Raw genomic sequence first — 20,262 nt, 5'->3', positions numbered from 1 at the left:
TCGGTAGTGCCCCGAAGTTCAACAACACTGCCATAAGACCCACCTTCTGCTTCTGGGCACTAACCCCAGAAATGTGAACGCATACAACCAAATACAAGCTGACACATGACAGGCTGGTCGTCTCAGCCCGATCCAAGCTGGAAAGCACACACACACTGCCACAAGGACGTCCGCTAATGACTATCACTTGCCAATAAAAGGGGATGAGCTAGGTAGAGGCGTAGTTATCTGAGAGTTTGAGGCCAGCCTGTTCTACATAATGAGTTCTGGGCTATCCAGAGCCACGCAGGGTCTCAAAACAGAGGATCAGAGGGAAACAAGCTACTGATTTATGCACTAAACAGAATAGATAAAATCTAAAGTAATTACACTGAGTTAAAGAACAGAGACTCTGAATCTCCCCTCAAAGCAGTGCATGTTCCTTGACTGCAGAGGGCAGACCCAGGTGCTGAAGATGGTTGTGTGGAGATGCGTCTGTTATTACCTAGTAATGTCATTATCCACACACTTGCATGTTTAATTTCGATGAAATCAAATTTATTGGGTTTTCTTATATTTCACTGTGTGTCTGTCTTGTCTCCTTTATTTTTTAAGTTTAAAAAATTTTTATATGTATGGGTGTTTTGTTTGACTGAACCCTCTGTGAGCCATGCATGTGCTTGGTGCCAGAAGAGGCCAAAAATGGGCTTTGGATATGTCCTGGGACTGGAGTTACAAGGCAGCTGTGAACTGCCATGTGGGTGCTGGGAACTGAACCCCAGTTGATGGAACTGTTTGGGAAAGATTAGGAGGTGTGACCTTGTTGGAGGAGGTGTGCCACTGGGGACAGGCTCTGAGGTTTCAGAAGCCTTGGCTATTCCCAGTGTGCTCTCTGCCTCCTGTTTGTGAGTCAGATGTGAGCTCTCAGCTGCTGCTCCAGCGCCACTCCTGCCTACCACTGCCATGCACCCTCCATGACGGTCATGGGTTCCTATCCATAGAACAACCATAAGCACACCCTTCCTTCTGACCTTGCCTTGGTCATGGTGTTTTATCACAGCAACAGAACACGAGGGACCTGACTTCTAGAACAACAACAAAAAAAATGATCAAAAGGTAACAGCAGAAGTGGGGACAAGTGTTCTGCAAGACAAAAAAGAATGTACCACGTAAGTACAAACTAAGAAAAAAAATCTTGCCAGGTGTGGTGCTTCTAATCTTAGCACTCAGGGGCTGAGGCAGGGGGATCATGAGTTTGACATCAGCCTGGGCTACATAGTGAGACTTTGTCAGAGAGAGTGGGGGAAGAGGGGAGAGAGATACCTGTGGCTTGATTGAACATCTGAAGCAACTTGTATCTGAAAAGAGTTACTTGCTCTCATGAATGCTTCCAGAAAGAGCTGGGGTGAAACAACATACCTGCCTGGGAGTGCTGCTTAATAACCAGGGGGAATGGGAGGTGGAGGGAGGTGCCCTAGAGAACAGGCTGAGGGGGCAGAGTGACGGCTGGGCGAGGTGGTGCTTACACACGCTGCTCTCTCCTTCTACACACTTGTGACAGCTTCGCCACACAAAGTGTGAAAGGACCCAAGTCCGGCCTTCAGCTTCCTTGACAGCCTAAGCCGGGATATAAGACAGATTCTGACTGGAGTCCAGTAGGTTCCTTAAAACTGCACGGCAGCTGGGTAGAGAGACAGCAGCACTGTTGAGGACATGGACCAGACAGCTCCATGACTAAAACGCCTCTGCTACTAAATCACATGAAATGCTGGCAAGATGGCACAGCGGACAAAGGGGCTGGTTGCCAAGACTGACAACCTGGGCTCAATACCCAGGACGCACATGGTGAAAGAGATGTGACTCCCGCAAGCGGTCCTCTGACTTCAATGCACACCCACACACAATTAATTGATTGAAGGACCAGCCAGCCACCTGATCTCCTCAGGCCAAGGGAAGAGAGACAGAGCCCCAGCTTGTGGCTGTTGGAGAAGACTCAGCAGTTGACCTGACTGAACAGCTTCCACAGTTAAAATCCACCAAACTCCACCTGAGGCCTGGCTGTTTCACTCTAGAGCATAAATATTTTACCCAGTAGGCATCACATTCCTGTAAAAAGTCTAGTTGCACAGGAAGCAGGTGGGGAGACCAGGCCAGCTGGTGTGTGCGAGGGTCTGCAAACCACACACACTCAGGATCACAAACCACAGGGCAGCTTCTTTAAGAAAAATGGCTCGGCAGTCACTTCAAACGTCAAGTCCCTCAAAACGAAACCGCAAGACTTGGGTGTTTTGTTTTCTAATGTACAGTTGCTAGAGATTTTCCACAAACAACTCATTAGGCACACAACCCAGAACTAAACAGCCAAAGTCGCCATGGAAACTTTGCCTTGCTGTTTAAGCCACCGGACCACACAGGCAGCACAGTAGGCTGTGTAAGTGTTTCACTATGGAGACGGGGGCCAGCTCCTCCCCAGCCTCCTCAACCCCCTAGCTCCTCCCCAGCCTCCTCCACCCCCTAGCTCCTCCCCAGCCTCCTCCACCCCCTAGCTCCTCCACAGCCTCCTCCACCCCCAGCTCCTCCCAGCCTCCTCCCCCCAGCTCCTCCACAGCCTCCTCCACCCCCAGCTCCTCCTCAGCATCCTCCAAACCCAGCTCCTCCCCAGCTTCCTCCACCCCCCCAGCTCATCCCAACCTCCTCCACCCCCCAGCTCATCCCCAGCCTCCTCCATCCCCCAGCTTCTCCCCAGCCTCCTCCACCCCCCAGCTCCTCCCAGCCTCCTCCATCCCCTAGCTTCTCCCCAGCCTCCTCCACCCCCCAGCTTCTCCCCAGCCTCCTCCACTCCCAGCTCCTCCCCAGCCTCCTCCATCCCCCAGCTCCTCATCACTCAGTCTTGCATATAAATCCCACAGCCTTGAGTGATCCAGCACCCATAGTAATTTGTCCCTGAATATCCATCCACATGCCAGTGAAGCTGTGTGCTACTCCTGGTGCTACTCCAACAAGATCTAGACAGTCAATGCCATGCGTGTGTGTGTGCGTGTGTGCGTGTGTGTGTGTGTGTGTGTGTGTGTGTGTGTGTGGTGTGATGCAGATGTAGTCCAGCACACGGAAGTAAGAGGTCAATGAGTTTCTTCCACAACGTGCCATTGTTTTTCTTTTTTCCTTTTCATTCATTATTCCATTTCTTTATTTACTTGCTTATTTATTGCAACATTGCCTCCCAATATGGCCCTGGCTGGCCTGGAACTCACAGATATCTGCCAGGCTCGACTTCCCAATCAATGGAAGACGTTCACCAGCAGAACCACACCCCGCATGCACCACCTTTTTTGAGATGGAGTTTTTCCCTGAGTCTGGAACTCACAGATTCCATGAGGTCAGCTGGCCAGCACGCCACAGGTTTCCCCCGTCTCCGACCCCTGTGCCAGGATTATACACAGGAACCACTGGGCATATGGATGTTGAAGACACAAACACTGGCCCTCTTGCTCGCACTGTGAACCCACTCCCCAATCCTCTTCTTTGCACTATAGTAAGCATACTTAAATTTTATTACCCAGGGTTCCAAGTGGCAGCACTGGACCTCACCTTGTCTAGTGCTGCCCCCCTGCATCTCTGCATAGCCTACCCTATGGGCACCCAAATAAACACCTCTCTGACAGGACAGTGCTTGGAAGAGCAGCTGAAGACTGAGATCTGAAACCTGCAAATCCATGACTGGCCAAGTGCAGCCTGTGAGCCTCTGGCATCCAGGACCCTTGATGCTGAGGGGGCTGTTTCTCGCCATTCTCCATCTCCATCTGAACAGAGAAGAACCCGGACAGCCCATAGGCAATGCACCTCAACAATCAGTGTGGTCACATGACCAAGTTCTCGATAGTGGAAACCTTACCAGAAGGGACAAGCCCTAATCACTTTCTTAAAAGGAAGTTGGCTTGCCCTTACTCCTCCCCTGCTCCTGCTGGGGATGCTCCCTAGCTGGCATCTGGCCTGGGGCAGAAGCCAACAGGAAGAGCACTGCGGATGGTAGGGACATGGAGCAGCCACGGGAAGCAGAGCTAGTTGTTTACTGGCTTCTCATCTTTGCCAAACCTGGGATCATGAAAAGACCACATAACTAGTTGTGCCAGGAGCTGAGGAGATGGCTCGGTGAATGAAGTGCTAGCCATGTAGCATAGGATCGGAGTTTGGCTCCCTGGAACTCAGGTGAAAGGTCAAGCACCAGGGCACACACCTGCGATCCCAGCACTGGAGAGGAGACGGGATTCCTGGTGCTCTGTAGCCACCCAGCCTGGCCTAACCAGGGAGCCCAGGGAGAGACTGTGTCTGAAAAATGGAAAAACAAAAGAGAACAGGTAAGGGAGATATTGACTTCTGACCTCCACGAGTGTATACACACACAAATGTGTACATTCCACTCTGCATACACACACGCACGCACACACACACACACACACCCTAGGACCCTCCATGGTCATTCTAATGTAATGGGATCTTAAACCATACCCTGCCCAACAGCACGGACCTTCAACAAACCCTCAGAGTACCCAGGTTCCCTTTATCTCTGTTTCTCAGACAACTGACACCAGCAAGGCAAGAGGTTGAGTGTGACAGCCAGTGTGACAGCCAGTGTGACAGCCAGTGTGGCGTCCTGTACTGACGTGGAGCTGACAAGTTACTTTTCAAAACAAAATGAGCCTTCCAGAAAATATCCTTCCAAGACTCCACAGCCTGGCCCTGAGCCCAGTGGTTCTGACCCCCACCACCTCGCCCTGAGCCCACTGGTTCCAGCCCCCTGTCTCATTAGGCACCAAGAAATGGTTAGGTTCCTCACCTAGTATTTTTCTCATGTAAGGGGCCCCGGAATTGTCTAGAGAAAATGATTCTTGAGTCAGACATAGTGGTGTACGCCTTTAAATCCCAGCACTTGGGAGGTAGAGGCAGGCAAATCTCTGAGTTCTCGGCCAACCTGTTCTACAGAGCGAGTTCCAGGATAACCAGGGCTACACAGAGAAACCCTGTCTGGAAAAAGAAAACTAAAATGATTCTCACAGCTTAAGGAAAGCTATTGAGCCCAATGTATCCAAATCTGCAGTTTAAAATAAGGTCACTTCCCAGATCAGCGGTGCTCAACCTTCCTAATGCTGCATCCCCTTAACATAGTTCCTCATGTTGTGCTGACCCTAACCATAAAATTATTTTCAATGCTACTTCATAACTATAATCTTGCTATTGTTGTGAATCATAATGTAAATAGCTGCATTTTCCAAGAGTTTTAGGCAACCCCTGTGAAAGGACCATGGGACCCCCCCAAAGGGGTCACAACCCACAGGTTGAGAACCACTATCCTATAACATCGCTTGTTTGTGTTTTTATGCATACATAGGAATCTAGGAGTTCCTGATATCATGAGCATAAAGAACCTTGTCAGCACTTTGGATATCGACCATACTACCACAATAGGTTAGCAAGCTCTCTCGCTCTTTGAGGGGATGGGTGGGGACTGAACCCAGAGCCTAGTATATGCTAGCAGAGTGCTCTCCCACTGAGCTGTATCCCCAGCACTCTTTACTCGGTTGCCTACTCTGAACTTACTCTGGCAAGGTAAAAGTCACAGGCCTTCAACCTTTTCATCCTCTGCCTCAGCCTCCCTGGCAGCTGGGATTACAGGCCTGCACCAACAGGCCTTGCTTTCTAAATACATATTCTTCCTCGGGGGAACAATGAAGAGAGAGTTCGCTCAGCTGCTACTCACTCATCTGCTCAAAGTCGGCTCTAGACTTGATCTTCACTGCCCTGCAGGGCCTCATTTAGGGGAGGCATGGAGAACGTAGCTAGGACAGTGGGGCATGGAGACACCCATACTGTTCAGGACTGCAGCTACTGAGGGGGTCCCCGTGAGGACCAAGAGAGAAGCAGGGACAGGAGGCGCTGGCTTTTCCAGGCCAGGAGAACACAGCAAACAAGCGCACAAAAGACCAGTAATTTCCCTTCAAATGCAGGAAAACAGAAGCCAGGGAGCAGCATCCACAGCGGGACTTGCTTGCCTCCACAGCATCAGGATCAGTGTGGCTGCTGGAAAGAAGCTCCTCCCTCCCGAGTCTATGAGGAAAAACTGTCCAGCAAACGGACTCGCTGACAGAAAAGGCCTGTGCTCTCAGCACTGGCCAGGTCGCCTCCTCCCTGAAGCCGTGTGAGTCCAGCAGAAATGTCATTAAATGAGTATTGCCCAGCAAAGAAGTGACAAGCTAAGTCACCCCATTCTAGGGCGGTCACCCAATGCACCCCTGACCTGAAGACTCAGAATTGAGAATACTCCAGAATCTGAAAGTGTTGTCTGTGTATTATTTATTACAAGGTCTCACTAACAAAATGCCCTTTAGGGCCAAGGGTGGGAGGTGTGCACGACACAGTCTTCCCTTTTCGACTAGATTTGTGTCCTATCTCGGTATGTGCCTGTAAATATTCCAAAATCTAAAAAGCTAAACCCCCAGACCGGGACACCTCTGGTCCGTGCACCTCTCCGAAGGGCACTTGGTCTTTTACGCTGGCGCATGGTAACTTGGGTCACGTGAGAACTTCAGATCCCTCGCCTCCTCAGTCACAGTCTATATATCTCAGGGTTTGCTCAGGAAAGCCCGTGTGTTCCCCCTGCTCACAGACGTAAGTCCCCTCACATTCTGATATAACTCTTGCACGACAACTTCATTAAATGCTCTGGAACTCGTCTTTGCACACAATGTAGAGGGATTAGAGTCTGTGTGATAGTGACTGGGAGCCCACCCCTCCCCCACAGCTCAGAGTTATTAGTTCACAAATCTAATCCAAGGACTGGGATGCGACTCCCTGGGTTTGTCATACTTTTTCAATAGCCTACTGGTTATCTTGTCCCCTTCCTCTCCTGAGTTAGTGAGGACCCACTTATGAGTTCCTTTAGGGTCTTCACCAACTTTGTTCAGTGGTGGGGATGGAAGTGAAGGCCTGTCCTGGGTTGGGCAAATGTTCTCTACCACTGACGAGGTACCAGCCGTGTTTTCAGGAATGAACAAGCTGTCTGGAGTTTACCGACATCTGCACACCGACGCGTCTCCTCTAGAAGCCCTGGAGCTCTCAATTGTCCAGATTCTCTCATGAGACTTTGTTTCTCTTCATACCGGTCCTAGTAACACATCTGGAAACGCAGCAATCACTGTGAAGTGGTGGCGGGTACGGGGTGGATGTGCGTATGTCATAGTGAGCATGTGGCCCTCAGAAGGACAGCCTGTGGAAGCTGGTTCTCTACTCCCACCACGTGGGTCCTGGGGATGGAACTCAGTTCATAGCCTGAGCCACAAACACTGCTACCTGCTGAGCTGGCTCACAGGTAACAAATGATTTCAAAATAGAGGGTTTTTGCGGGCCTCTTGGTAAAAAGATGGGGTGACAGTGTGCTTGAAGTGTGGCCTGTCTGAACCAGCCAGGCTCTCCCCACCTTCCCACTGGGTTTCTTTAGCAGCACGGCAACTCTAGCTCTCAGGGGACCTCAGCAAAGCTCTTTGCACCAGGAAGTTGTCAGTGCAGAAGGCTGCACCCATATGACACTGTCACAGTCCACTGTGTGACAACGGAGGCCCTCCACCTCAGAAGAACACAGTTAGCACCCTCACACCTCGCCATCACACAGGAATTCCCACGCCAGGCTGCTTGCCCAGCATGCACCAAGCCCTGGGTTTCACCCCAGCACCAACAAACAGGGCACGATAGTGCATTCTGTAAACCACACTCTAGAGGAAGAAGTCGGAATATCAGATATTCAAGTCATCCTTGGCTACACAGTGAGTTTGAAGCCAGCCTGTGCAACATGAGATCCTGTCTCAAATAATAATAATAATTTATCATCATCATCATTATTCTCAGTATAGGACACGGAGATCCTATCCTTAGCAGCTACCAGGATTTGGGGCTCCATTGCCTCCCACACTTCCTCCATCTTTGCACTCTTCCCTGCCCCACCCCACCCCCTCCATTCCAGAAGAAACTGTAACTCCGGAAGATACACAGCCTGCTCCCTCTTCTGACTCCAGGACCAGCCTTCCCATGGCTGTTGGACTTGAATCAGGATCTGGTCAAACCCACCTATCCCTGATTGTCACCCAATGCTGTGGCTCTGCCCTGACCCAGAGCAGCCAACAGCTAAAGAATAGCTTCAAATTCAGCTGAATGACGGACCAGCAGCGAACGCAAAGGGCCTATGGAGCAGCAGGACTCATCACCTTTTCCTATGTGGATTCTGCCATCAAGCGTGTTATCCCAGACAGATGGGAGAGAGCCACAAGCTAAGCCTGGAGCTTGAAACAGCAATGAGGCAGAGCCGCCAAATGAAGCCGCCCCAGCTCTGTGCATAAGCCATCAGTCTACAGCACAGAATCACAGGCGGGCATCTGTTTTCACAAGCATCTAAGCCAGCCAGCCAGCCAGCCAGCCAGCCAGCCGCTGATCAAACCCTGGAGGTGCGTCTGTCAGGGTGGAGGGGGAGAGGCAGTGCCCCACCTGTGCCACAGAGTACTGGGACTCTTTCCATAAACACTAACTCCTTCCTGCCCCACTGAGGAGGGTTCAGTGGGCGGCACCAAGGACACCAGCCAGGGCATGCCCTAGTCTGCACTTAATGCCCTGCTGAGAAGACTGCATGGCTCAGAAGTGCTAGAGAGCTGGAGACTGTCAGTGACGTGCCTGCTGGCCTTGCAAGGAGCATGAGGACTTGAGCTCTGGTGCAGCACTGGAGAAGCAAAACCTGGGGGACTCCCTGGCACTCGCTGGCCAGCCCAGCTTGTGGGTGAGTTCTGGGTCAGTGGGTGACTTTGTCTCAGCAAACCAAGGTGGACGGCTTCTGAAGGACAAAACCTTCGGTTGACCTCCAGCTTCCACATGCACACGCATGCAGTTCCATGTGCACCTGCATATGCATACGTGTGCAACACGCACGTGTGCAATGCATTCATGTGTGACACCACAAATTTAGTAGGAGATAGTGAGACCACACGGCAGGTGAGCAGTGCCTCGGCTTGCTGTCACGGGAGTCAGTGCTGGGTGGGCCTGGGTGCCTCAGGCTCACGTGTGAAGGCTTGCCTTCCTTCCTTCCTTCCTTCCTTCCTTCCTTCCTTCCTTCCCCTTTTGCACAAGGCCTCATCCAAGCTAGGCAAGAGTTCTGCCACCAAGGGCCCTCCAGACTCCCATACTTCACGAAGAGGATGTAGGCAGAATATCACAGCCTTTGATGTCTTTGAAGCTAAAACGCAGCCTTTGGAATTTAGCAGCCACATGAGGGTTGATTCACGCAACTCTTAGTCCTGTTCTAACTTAAATCCCTATCAAGAGTCATGTGGATACAGAAACCCTGGATGAAGTGTCTGGAAACTACAGAAACCCTTCTTGAGAAGATTTCGTCTACGTGAAACATTAACCCTGGCTGGCACTCACACAGCAGCACACCCCAGAGTGTGTTGCTCGGTAATATGATTCAGGATGCTACGCTGGGGAGGAGGGAGACAGCCAGTGCTTGCCTAGCTTGTGAGGTCCGGTCACACCCAGCTCTGGGAGCTTGGCTGCTAGGATTAAGAGAGTAGAGCCCTCCCCGGCTAATGGGATTTGTGTTCCTGAATCCCTGAAATGCTCATCTTTCCGTTCTCACAAGGCAGGGCAGCTGTCAGCACAATCAGGGCCCCCTTCTTCCTTAAACATCCTCATCAATAATGGCAAGCCTTCTACCTTGTAAGGCACCCACTGAGTGTTCAGTAGCCCTTGGTTGCCAAGGTAACTGACAGAATATGAGTATAACCCATCCCTCACTCCACGTCCTAATTCAAGCCCTGGTCAGAAAGCTGACACCACAGATTTTAAAGCATTCCCAGCGCCAAAAATCTCTTCTTAAAACTGAACTTAGAAGTAAGCCGACCACACGTTCAACATCCAAGATACCATACCTAAAGTAGTTATGGGGATTTTATAGCTGTCTTTTTTGACATCTTTGTGAATTTTAAGATCCTCATTTACCGGAGACACTCCTGTCCTGGGTAGATTACAAAGTGATGTGCACACCTCACTACACCCAAGATGACAAAGGCCCAGAGAACTTCCCACAGAAGCCAAGGCAGGCTGGGCAGTTGCCATGCTTGGAAGGTTGTGTTTTGGAGAACCACAGAGGGAAGAGGAACCCAGCGCTCAGACTGTAGAACAGACATTCCAAGGGTGCCCGAGACTTGTGGTCACTCTCCGAGAGCCCTTTAAACACGAGAAGGAGACCCTGAGAGTTCCCACAATCTCTCGTGCCTAAGAAAGAGTCGGGCAAAACCTGCTCACGACCCGGAGCCACCTAGAGCATCACACCATCAATCCTGGCTCATGTTAGGGAAGGAAGGCACAAAGTCAAGAGCAGAAGGCCTGTGAAGACCCCAGATCTCACCAGAGGAATAGAGGTGTGCAGGGAGAAGAGAGGAGGGAGGGAAACACCATGAAGGGGGATCTAGACACACTAGACCACAGTACACAGCTCACAGAAAAGCTGAGGAGACACCTGGGACCTGTACCCACTTCTGGTTCTAGGTCTCACCAGCTGCTCTTCCCTGGCCCAATCAGTCAGCCTCCCAATTCTCCAGGACTCTGCCTCCATCTCCTCCAGGCAGCCTGGCACCAGGGCCTCCAGAACACTGCTTCACAGCTACCACTGTCTAATTTGAGCTCCTCCCTCCCCCACCTCTTTTCATTAGTCCTCCTCCTTTTGAGTTTTGAGGCAGGTAGCCTCTAACTCACTATGCCGCAAAAGATGACTTTGAACTCCTGACCCTCCTGCCTCCACCTCCCAGTTACTGGGATTTCAGGTGTGGACCTGGGGTTTTCATGCATGCTGGGCAAATGCTTCTGCTGTCACATGTTTATGCCAGCTGACCCGCACTCCTAGCCATGCCATATGCTTTTTGAAAGTGTACCAGTGCCCTGTGCTATGTGTGCACAATCCCAACAACCAGATAGTACGCTGGAAGTCTGCCTTCTCCTGTGTCTGGCGTTCTTCAAGAGCCTTCCCCCATTCCATGCTCTACAAACAAATGAATAAAAATACTTAGGACAGGGGTTTCTGTTCGAGCAATCTAAGGTCAGATGAGCAGATAGTGTGCATGAGTGGTGGGGAAACTGGACTTTCCAAGTCTCTCTTTCCAAGGTTCTTCTAGAACCTTCTAGTCTACTACATTCATCAATGATAGGAGGGAGGGCACAGGAAGCTGAGAGACCCTGATGGCAGAGGGCTGTCAGGTCACTCTGCATTGAGGTCCTGGCCACCTCCTCTCATATATGATCTATACATCCTGCTCCTAACACCATGGAAGCATGGAGCAATGTTAGACAAGTGCGTGGACCCAAGGTGGAGTCCATGCTGACCTCGCCAGCTACCAGGTGTCCAGAAGGCCTTCACCAGGTGTCCAGAAGGCTTTCGCCAGGTACCCAGAAGGCCTTTGCCAGGTACCCAGAAGGCCTTCACCGACTACCAAGTACCCAGATGGCAGAACTCTGCTCCTGTAAAGCCACACACAGAAAGTATTTAAATATGTGCATGATTTGGCCAGAGCACAGAGGACCCAAAAGATGAGTTCTAAAATTAGAAATGACATTTGCAGGACAAGAGGACTGACCCACAGAGCAATCAGAAGGCCTGGAAATTCCAATTCTGCACTAATGATGAGAATAGAAGAAGGAAGACATGAGAGGCTGGAGAGCAGCAAAGGCAGAAGGGGGCACCAGCTCCGCCTGACCCAGTGGCTCAGGAATGTGCTTGGTAACCAGGCAGAGATGTCTCAGCCCTGCACACAGCAGGACTCCCAACACCATGTAAAAGCCATGCGTGATAGTGCATGTCTCAGCCCAGAGGTGGACTGGAGGCAGAGAGACAGGGGGAGGACTGGTTCTGCAGTTTGCTGACCAGCCAGTCCAGCCGAACCAATGAGTCCCAGGTTCACAGTGAGACCCTGTCTCAGGAAATAAGGTGGAAAAGCCAGGCACGGCAGTGAACACCTGTGATCCCAGCACTTGGGAGGTGGAGACAGGTGTAGCTCTGTAGGTCTGAACTCAACCTGGCCTACATAGTGAGCTCTAGGTCACACATACATGCAGTTTCTTGGTTTATTGTTACTGTGGTGGACACCATGACCAAAAGCACATCATTGTTCATTACCAAAGTAAGTCAGGGCAGGAGCCTGGAGGCAGGAGCTGAGGCAGAGGCCATGGAGGGTGCTGCTTACCAGCTTGCCCACATGGCTTGCTCAACCTGCTGGCTTAGAACCACCAGCCCAGGGATGGCCCCACCCACAGTGGCCTAAGCCCTCCCCCATCAAACACTAATTAAGAAAACGCCCTACAGGCTTGTCTACAGCTTGATCTCACAGAGGCATTTTCTCAGCTGAGGCTCCCTCTCTCCAGGCTCCCTCTCTCCAGTGACTCCAGCCTGTGTCAAGCCGAAACAAAATCAACCAGGGAAGAGTTTGTCACTTCTGTCCCTATTGCCAGTGTCTGCAGAGAGATACCGTGATGAGGAGACGACCATGCTCAGTCATTTCCCAGGGGTCGTCTTCACCTTATTATTCTCTAATAAGAGAAGGGTTTTTGAAATAGTGGTTTTATTAAGAATGAAGCTAAATACATTTTCTTTTCCTAGAAATGGAAGTGGGGATCAGCACCTCCTTTTTCTGAGTAGACACCCCAGTGGAAACCTGTCTGGAAGATGAGGCAACGTTGACCACAGCTCTTCACCACCCCAGCAAGGACACACAGCACACTTTTTCCTGTGTCATCGGACCTCATGCTTCACCACAATTACCTTTGTCAGAGGCCCTGGGGGTCACTGCTCTCTTACAGCCTGAGGACAGCCCTGCTATCTGGAAGCCACACCAGTGATTAAGATCTCTTAAGGTAACTTTTCCCCAAATTAAAACAGAGTTTCATCCATTCCTTGTAAAATAAAAGGTGAGGGCGTTGGCTCTTCTGTTCAGCTAGGAGAGACTAAACTGCTCAGTGGGTAGAATGGGGAACCCAGATCTGCATCCTGCATCCTGCATCCTGCATCCTGGATCCCTTCCCTGGTATTCTTGAGCATGCATGAAACAGGAAAATGGTGTGCACCTGGTGTGGCTACCTCAATAACACTTGATGGCGCCAAGGCCAAGACCTGGCCCAGGAGACATTGCCAGTGACGTTAGTTTCTATGCCATTACCTAGCAGACACCTTTCCTTTGTCTGGGTGTTGGGGGCCCCATGGAGAAAAGCCTCCTATTGCTTCCAATCTCACTTCACCCCTTTGCCATCCATCTGCCAGCCTGCTGTGCCTCCTCCAACCCTGACATCCTTGTCTTCATGGGTGCTTGACAAAGCCAAGTTCTGGACAAGCGCTTCAGAAGACTGTTGCTAAGAACACATCATCAAAGCAAGGACTGCCTGTACCTCAAAGAGACACACGGGACTCTGAATTTCAAGCATTTTACAGCTTTCTGCTGGACAGGTCCCTGGCCCCAAACTAATTGCTCCAGAGCATCTGTGTACAAGAACCAGCAGCTGTGAGCAGCCAGTGCCACTCCAAGTTGCTGGCACAAATTAACTTTGACCAAGAATGAAATAATAGTGGAAAGGACAAATTGCCTTTCGAACTCTTAGAATGACTCCTATCGAAGATGAAACGCTGTCTTCCTGAAGGTTCTGCAGGTTGGTTGGTTTGTTTGTGGGGGATGGGAGCCTTGCAGAGAGCCACCACCTGGTGACTTCCCGCCCTTATCGGTTCTCATCCCAGGTTAGGCTGTGGGCACAGAACGAAGCCAAGGGAACATCAGTAAAGCTGGACAGGGAGGGCTCTCTCAAGTGATCGCAATGTGAACGGGCAGAAAGCCACACCCTTTCCACGTTGGCCAAGGTTTGACAGACAGGAAACAAGAATGCACGTGTCACTTATGTGTTGCCAAGTGTGGACAGCTCTTCACGAGTCATGAGAAGGCTCTTCACAAGCATGATACGTTCCACAAATACAGAACCTCAGAATCCAAATGATGCCTGTTCGAGGTTAAATACAACAGTTAGAAGAAAAGCTCTTGCCCAGGACTACTCCCTGCGTCTTCACATCCCCATATCAGCTTCCGAGAAACAGGTCCACAACTGCTACCCACTTTGGATAAGAAACAATGAACAGGGCCGGGGATGGCTTAGGAAGTAAATCAAGAGTGTGAAGACCAGAGTTTGGATACTGAGGACCCACATAAAGAGGGACAGCAAGATGGGAGATAGAGACAGGAGAAGACCAGAAGTGGGTCAGTGAACAAGACGTGGCTCAAACACGGTGGGAAATGTGGACTGATAGCTGAGGCTGTCCCCCAACGGCTGCACATCTACCTTGGCACACCACACAGCTGTCCTCCGACGGCTGCACGTCCACCTTGGCACACCACACAGCTGTCCTCCAACAGCTGCACATGCACCTCTGCATGCCCACAGTCTCAGCTGTCCTCCGACAGTTGCACGTCCACCTCTGCATGCCCACACCTCAGCTGTCCTCCGACGGCTGCACATGCACCTCTGCACACCACACAGATGTCCTCCGATGGCTGCACATCCACCTCTGCATGCCCACAGCCTCAGCTGTCCTTCGACAGCTGCATGTCCACCTCGGCATGCCCACAGCCTCAGCTGTGTTCTCTCCTCTCCCAGGGATTTGGCATGAGTGATTGACAAGAGAGGTTTCCTAAGGAGGACCCAACATTGTCAACATCCAGTAGCCAGAAGGCATTTCTCAGAGGAGGACCTAGACTCATGACTCAACTTTCTTCAGTCGCATGTGACTTCAAGTCAACTCAGTAACAGTCTGTTTGGAAAAGGTTAGCAGAGAAATGGACCCAATATGAAGAGCTCTTAGCCTCAGCATGACGAAGAGCCTGCCTCTCTGGCCTCAGCCTGTGAGTGAGACCTAATTTAACTGGAACATTTCTTGTCACCGTAGCACACAATGGACACAGAGATAAACACCCTGGTTAGGAGGGCGGCAAGGGTCACAGCCACCACCTCCAGCAGGCCCCATTATCAGCTCCATTAGCTCAACAAATGTTTGGGTGAACTAAAGCAGAGATGTGATTTGAACAAATAGTCGCCTTCGGAGGATTTACACCCATCGGCCCGCTAATTGAGTAACGTGTCAACATAACAAAATGTTTGCCTCTTGCCTTCTTGGGGGAGAAAGACTCTCCCCTGGGCTCAGTGTTCCATTTTCCGAGGTTCTCTGTAACAGGCAAAGGAGGCTGGGCCCTGCAGACCAGTTTTGTCATAATTAACGTGATACTGTCTGGTTCTCTTGAAAACTAGGAAGAGGCAGAGGTACCGAGACGAGGAAGCACGAAGAATACTGATGGTAACCAGAAAATTAGTTGAAAATAAAGAAGTCGATAGTGACAGACCAATGGGCAAGTTCAAATGCACACTCCTCATTACGTAAATACAACTCTGAAAAATGTCTTCCAGCAGTCAAGCCCTCATAAGGCACCAGGAGGAACTGTCACCGGGTGGTTGTTACTTAGGGGCTGAAGCCACTGAGACAAGCAGGCAACCAATTAGACTCCTGGAAGGAAACAGATGGCCTAATTCAAGAGTCTACCTGAAAAAGAGCGACAGAAACGCAGTCCTCCAAGGACTCTGTCCTAACTCAATTCTCCTGTTGACGTCCCTCAACCTTAGAATGTCAGGGCTTGCGAACTCAACCACACCACTTCTCCTTTGCAAGAATCTATCGCCAAAGCCAAAAAAGGGCCATAGAAAAACGGAGGTGGTGGTACGGGGAAGTGGGCAGTGGAGTGTGTGTCCGAGAGCAACAGTGCAGAGCAGAAGCCCAGCAAGGGTTCAGATACCAAGAAGAAAAGATGAGCAGACAGACCTTCCTAATTTTAGGATTCATATGTCCCCCTCCCCCACAAAACTCCCCATGAGTTGTGATTTATCGGTTTTATATATAGAAACCATTCATGTTTAAGATTCCATGCCCCTCACAGGGTGGGGCAGAGGAAGGGGATGAGAGAACGAAATGAAGCCTTTTTGTGTCCCCCACAGGGGAGTTTTCTACTGAAGCTTGAGTCTGACTTGAGGAGTCCTGGGTCTTGCCCTTCCCACTTACTAGAGCTGTCAATCAAGTCTCATTTCCAGTGAGCTCCAGATAGGTTAAACTCCAGGAGGGGATGATGCGCTGTCCACAGTCCACTGTCCATGGTTCACTGTCCACTGAGGTCTCCCCTCATGGCTGGTTTGCACTATCAGGGAGCAACAAACCCCAAAAAACAGCAAGGGGCCAAGGCTTGGAAGGGAAGGCAAGCCAAAAATACCCAGCCAGCGCAGCTGTGTGTACAGTACGAATCTTCCCAGCAAACACAGCACAGGGATTTGATGCTCCCTGGATCACGGGGCTCACAAACACACTTGGGAAAAAATAATCTGACCATCGCTCAGCACTGAAAGGTTCTCTTTGGGCTGTGCATGCTGCTCAGTGGTAAACTGCTTACCTAGCACATGTGAAACCCTGGGTCCCCTCCCCAGTACCTCAAATGATTGAAAGAATAAATATGTATATTTTCCATCACATCAAGGTAACATTGGGGCTACATGGGTGTGTCACGCTTAATCATTTCAAAGCGGGGGGGGGGGGAGTGCAGCTTTGGTTTAGATCCTTACAGAATTGCATGGTTCAAGGGTTGCCATAAAGTCCGAGCTAAATTTCCTGCCGGGGGGGGGGGGGGGCGGGGGGAACCACACCAACTATGCAACTGGCAGTGGGCTCAGCTAAGAAGGTAGAACACTGGTGGGAACTCCCTGGGACAAGTACAGCCCAAAGGAGCCATCACACCTCCGTAAAATCAATAATCAATCAGTGGTGATAAAAGGGCAACTTGGCAGGGACTCACAAGCCAGGGCCAATTCAGCAGGAACCTACTACAGTCTTGAAAGACAGGCTAGACTCAAGCAGTTCTCCTGTCACCCTTTCCAGAAAGGGCAGACCACCAGGGGTCCAAGTTGAGGAAAGTGGCTGAGGTGACGGCACTGCTGACAGAACTAAGAAGATGTCAAGGTCTACTTACTGCTACAGGGGGAAGGGGGCGGAGGGCAGGGGAAGGGGTACTGACACACAGATGGCCCTGCAACCAGCCCGGGACAGGGGTGGAGGAGAAGGGAGGGGACTAGAGGCACTGGCGAGGGCGGGAGAGGACCGGAGTGAACAGGAGGGGACGGAAGGGACCAGAGAGGGCGGGAGAGGACCGAAGGGGACTGGAGAGGGCAGAGAGGGCCGGAGCCGTACCTGGGCTCCGGCAGGACGACCTTCTTGCTGGCGCGCGCAGCCGGCGCCGCCTTGCTCTTCTCCATGGCCATCAGGTAGCTGACGTCGGCCAACACGGCCTCCAAGTCCGCCATGGCGGCTCCGCAGCTCCCACCGCCCCGACGGGGCCACGGCGCGCCCGACGCGCGACCCCGACGCGGACCCCGACGCGCCGCCCCTTCCGCGGCTCCGCGTCCCAGCCCGGCGCGCCCCCAACCGTCCGCGGCCACGCGCTCCTGACCCAGCCTCTCAGGCACCAGGGACTTCCTCTCCCTCCTCCTTTCCTTCTCCCTCCTCCCTTTCCTCTCCTCCTCACCCTTAGCTCCCCAAGCACAGTCCAGATGCCCAGTACTCAGGGGACCCTGCCAGGAGGTCTCCAATAGCACACTGTCAAACATGCCCTTCCAGGAAGTACCCTGGAGCAGCCCCACCTGTCCTTTCAGGTGATTGCCAAAACCTGATTGAGGTCAGAGCTACTCCCAGGGGTTGTCCCCAGCCACTAGCCCCACCCTAGACCTCCCTCTGTGAACCATGCCAAGAGAAACCGAAATAGTGGAGAAAGTAGCTTGGCTACTGTGTGCAGGGTGAAGCAGGGTGAAGAGTCCTGCCCTGGAGCAGAGCTGTCCCTGGGGACACAGCTGATGAAGCACTCTAGGTTCAAGGTCACAGCTCGCTTGTACTCAGGTAAAAGGCCTCAGGGTGTGTGTCCAGTGGTGGGGCTTTGGGTGTTCTAGCTCTTGCAGGCTTAGTACCAACTCAAGGGGTACAAGAGGAAGCACCTCCTTGAGAGCTCTGGGCCTCCTGAGTTTTCAGGGAAGTAGAAGAGCTGAGGCCCCTCTTCTGGGCAATAGGGAATTTCCAGGGGCCTGGGCCTTCCATGGTGACCTTTTCACTACCCTCAATCCTGCCTGGGTTGCTACTTATTTTTTTGTAGCCAGGAGAACAGGTCGACATTCAGAATCCACGTGGCAGGCATTGAGGGACCAGAAAACCTGAAGCTATCCTGAACTTGAAGTGCCTTTATCCAAATTGTCACATAGCACAGTGAACCTCGGTTCGGCCAGAGCTGGATGGAGTCAACATCTGTCCTTAGCTGAGGGAGTAAAGGTCAAGTTTTGGCTAGTTCTGGGGCTGTCCTAGCAGAAGTGGCTTGGGTCTGCCAGCACATGACACAGCTTTTGTTTTCTCTCTTTTTGTTTTCTCTATTCTGTTTGCTAACTGACCAGTTTTACCAGAAGTTTCTCCAGCTCCAAGGTCCAGTATGTAGGGGCCAAGAAGAGGTGTGAAGGCCCTGAGAAGGAGCTGAATCTCTCCCTAGAACCGGTGTCACTGTGTGGTGCCACTTCCTCGGCAGAGACAGGCCAAGCCCAACCTGGCCTTGGACTTTCCACTTCTGCCACTTTCTCACCCAAAAATGGGAACACAGAATGTCTTGTCCACCCGAGGTGGAGGGAGGGGTAAGTTCCCCAAAAGGATGCTGCCTTTTTATGTCTGAATCAGAATAGTTTCTTCCAAAAACTTGGTTGTTTTTTTTTAAAGTCATCTGGGTGTTTTACAAATAAACCATCCTCCTGCCTCACTCATTTTCTTGATCCTCTTTGACCTAAGATACTTTTTGTTTCTTTCGTTGGGTTCTTTTTCCCAGTTGTAGTGTGTAGTAAGTTATGGAGACATTTTCATTCAAAGCCTTGGTCTCTGCTAAATGATTGAGAGACAGCAGAGGCAACATCTAAGTTCTCTTGTGGCTGTTTTCACTAATGACCTGGCAATGAGACCAGTTACAACCAGATCTTTTGTCTAAACAGAAGGAGGCCAGCACCTAGAAATGTACCTTGGTATAGGGTGATGGTTCAGTCTGTGAAGTGTCAGTCACACAAACATGAGGACTTTAGTTCTATTCCCAGACCCCACATCCCAGCACTGGGCCTGGGGGTGGGAGATGGCGCGGCAGGCAGAGATAAGGGAAGGCTCACTGGCCAGCCAGCCTAGCTGAATTTGTGAGCTCTGGACCATCAAGAGACCAAAGCTCAGAAAACAAGATGAGGGGCAAACATGATGGCTCAGCCAGTAAGGGTGCTTGCCACTAAGCATGATGATTCAAGCAAGTTCAGTGGACGAGGAGAGCTAAGGCCTGAAAGGTGACCTCTGACCTCTGCATGGGTGTATACATGTACGATAAATAAGTGTGACTTTTTTGTTCTTAAATTCCATTTGGGAACAACACCCAAGTTTGTCATCTGACTGCCCTTTTAAGTGCATACACACATACACATGTGAACACACACACACCTTGCCTGACACCTAGTAGGTCTTCCACCAACATCACCTCCTATTCTACTCCCTCTCCCATGCTAGAGAAGATTCTAAACCGGAGTCTCACAGTTACACACCAAAGCAGGAAGACCCCCCCTTACCAAAAATAACATCTCCCTAGGGCAATTCTAGGAACCAAAAATGGCAAAAGTGATGTGCGTTTATAAACACAAGCAATTGCTTTTCTAACAAAAGGAACAGCATGTCCTAAACGTGTCCATGTTTCTGAGGCCCCTCATCATGCCCAGGTACAACTTCTGGAAATAGTATCAGGTGGCCCACTCTGTCTTCTCTGCTGACTCCACCTCCCCTCTTTCTCATGGCTGCAATATGAAGCAGCGTTCCCTGCTCACTGAAAACAAAGGGCACTGATGACAGTGACATAGCTGTCATAACTGAGCCTCTGAGCCCTGTCATTAAACATCATCGTCACCAGCCTGCAGGCCCTAGAAAGATGCAGACAACAAATCGGCACCCACGCGTGTGCGTGGTGGGCAGAACTCCCTGGCAAACAATCACGGCCCAGCCCCCTCCACCCCCAAAAGACTGAAGTGCTCAGATCTTAAGCTGCTTCCAGACAGAACTCCAGGGTTCCCACACAGTTCGCAGTGTGC

At 51.1% G+C, this 20,262-nt stretch overlaps 1 protein-coding gene across 2 annotated transcripts in view; it reads right to left on the bottom strand.

The window, feature by feature from the left end:
* The window catches only part of Grk3 (G protein-coupled receptor kinase 3), a 105,733-nt gene extending 88,154 nt beyond the window's left edge, over window positions 1-17,579 (bottom strand). The window contains exon 1 of one of the 2 annotated variants that reach the window (XM_041648261.1): window positions 17,318-17,579. In XM_041648261.1, the coding sequence (XP_041504195.1) occupies window positions 17,318-17,430 (113 nt within the window). In that variant the 5' untranslated portion in view covers window positions 17,431-17,579. The remainder of the gene's footprint in view (window positions 1-17,317) is intronic. The other variant, XM_041648262.1, reaches the window with a different exon arrangement.
* Between the last annotated feature and the right edge of the window lie 2,683 nt (window positions 17,580-20,262).

Source organism: Microtus oregoni, unplaced genomic scaffold (genome assembly GCF_018167655.1).
Source record: "Microtus oregoni isolate MIOR12 unplaced genomic scaffold, Mior012 000003F_ref0000135, whole genome shotgun sequence".
NCBI lineage: Eukaryota > Metazoa > Chordata > Mammalia > Rodentia > Cricetidae > Microtus > Microtus oregoni.
Note: the sequence above shows the minus strand (reverse complement) of the source record. Positions and strands in the feature narration are given on the sequence as shown.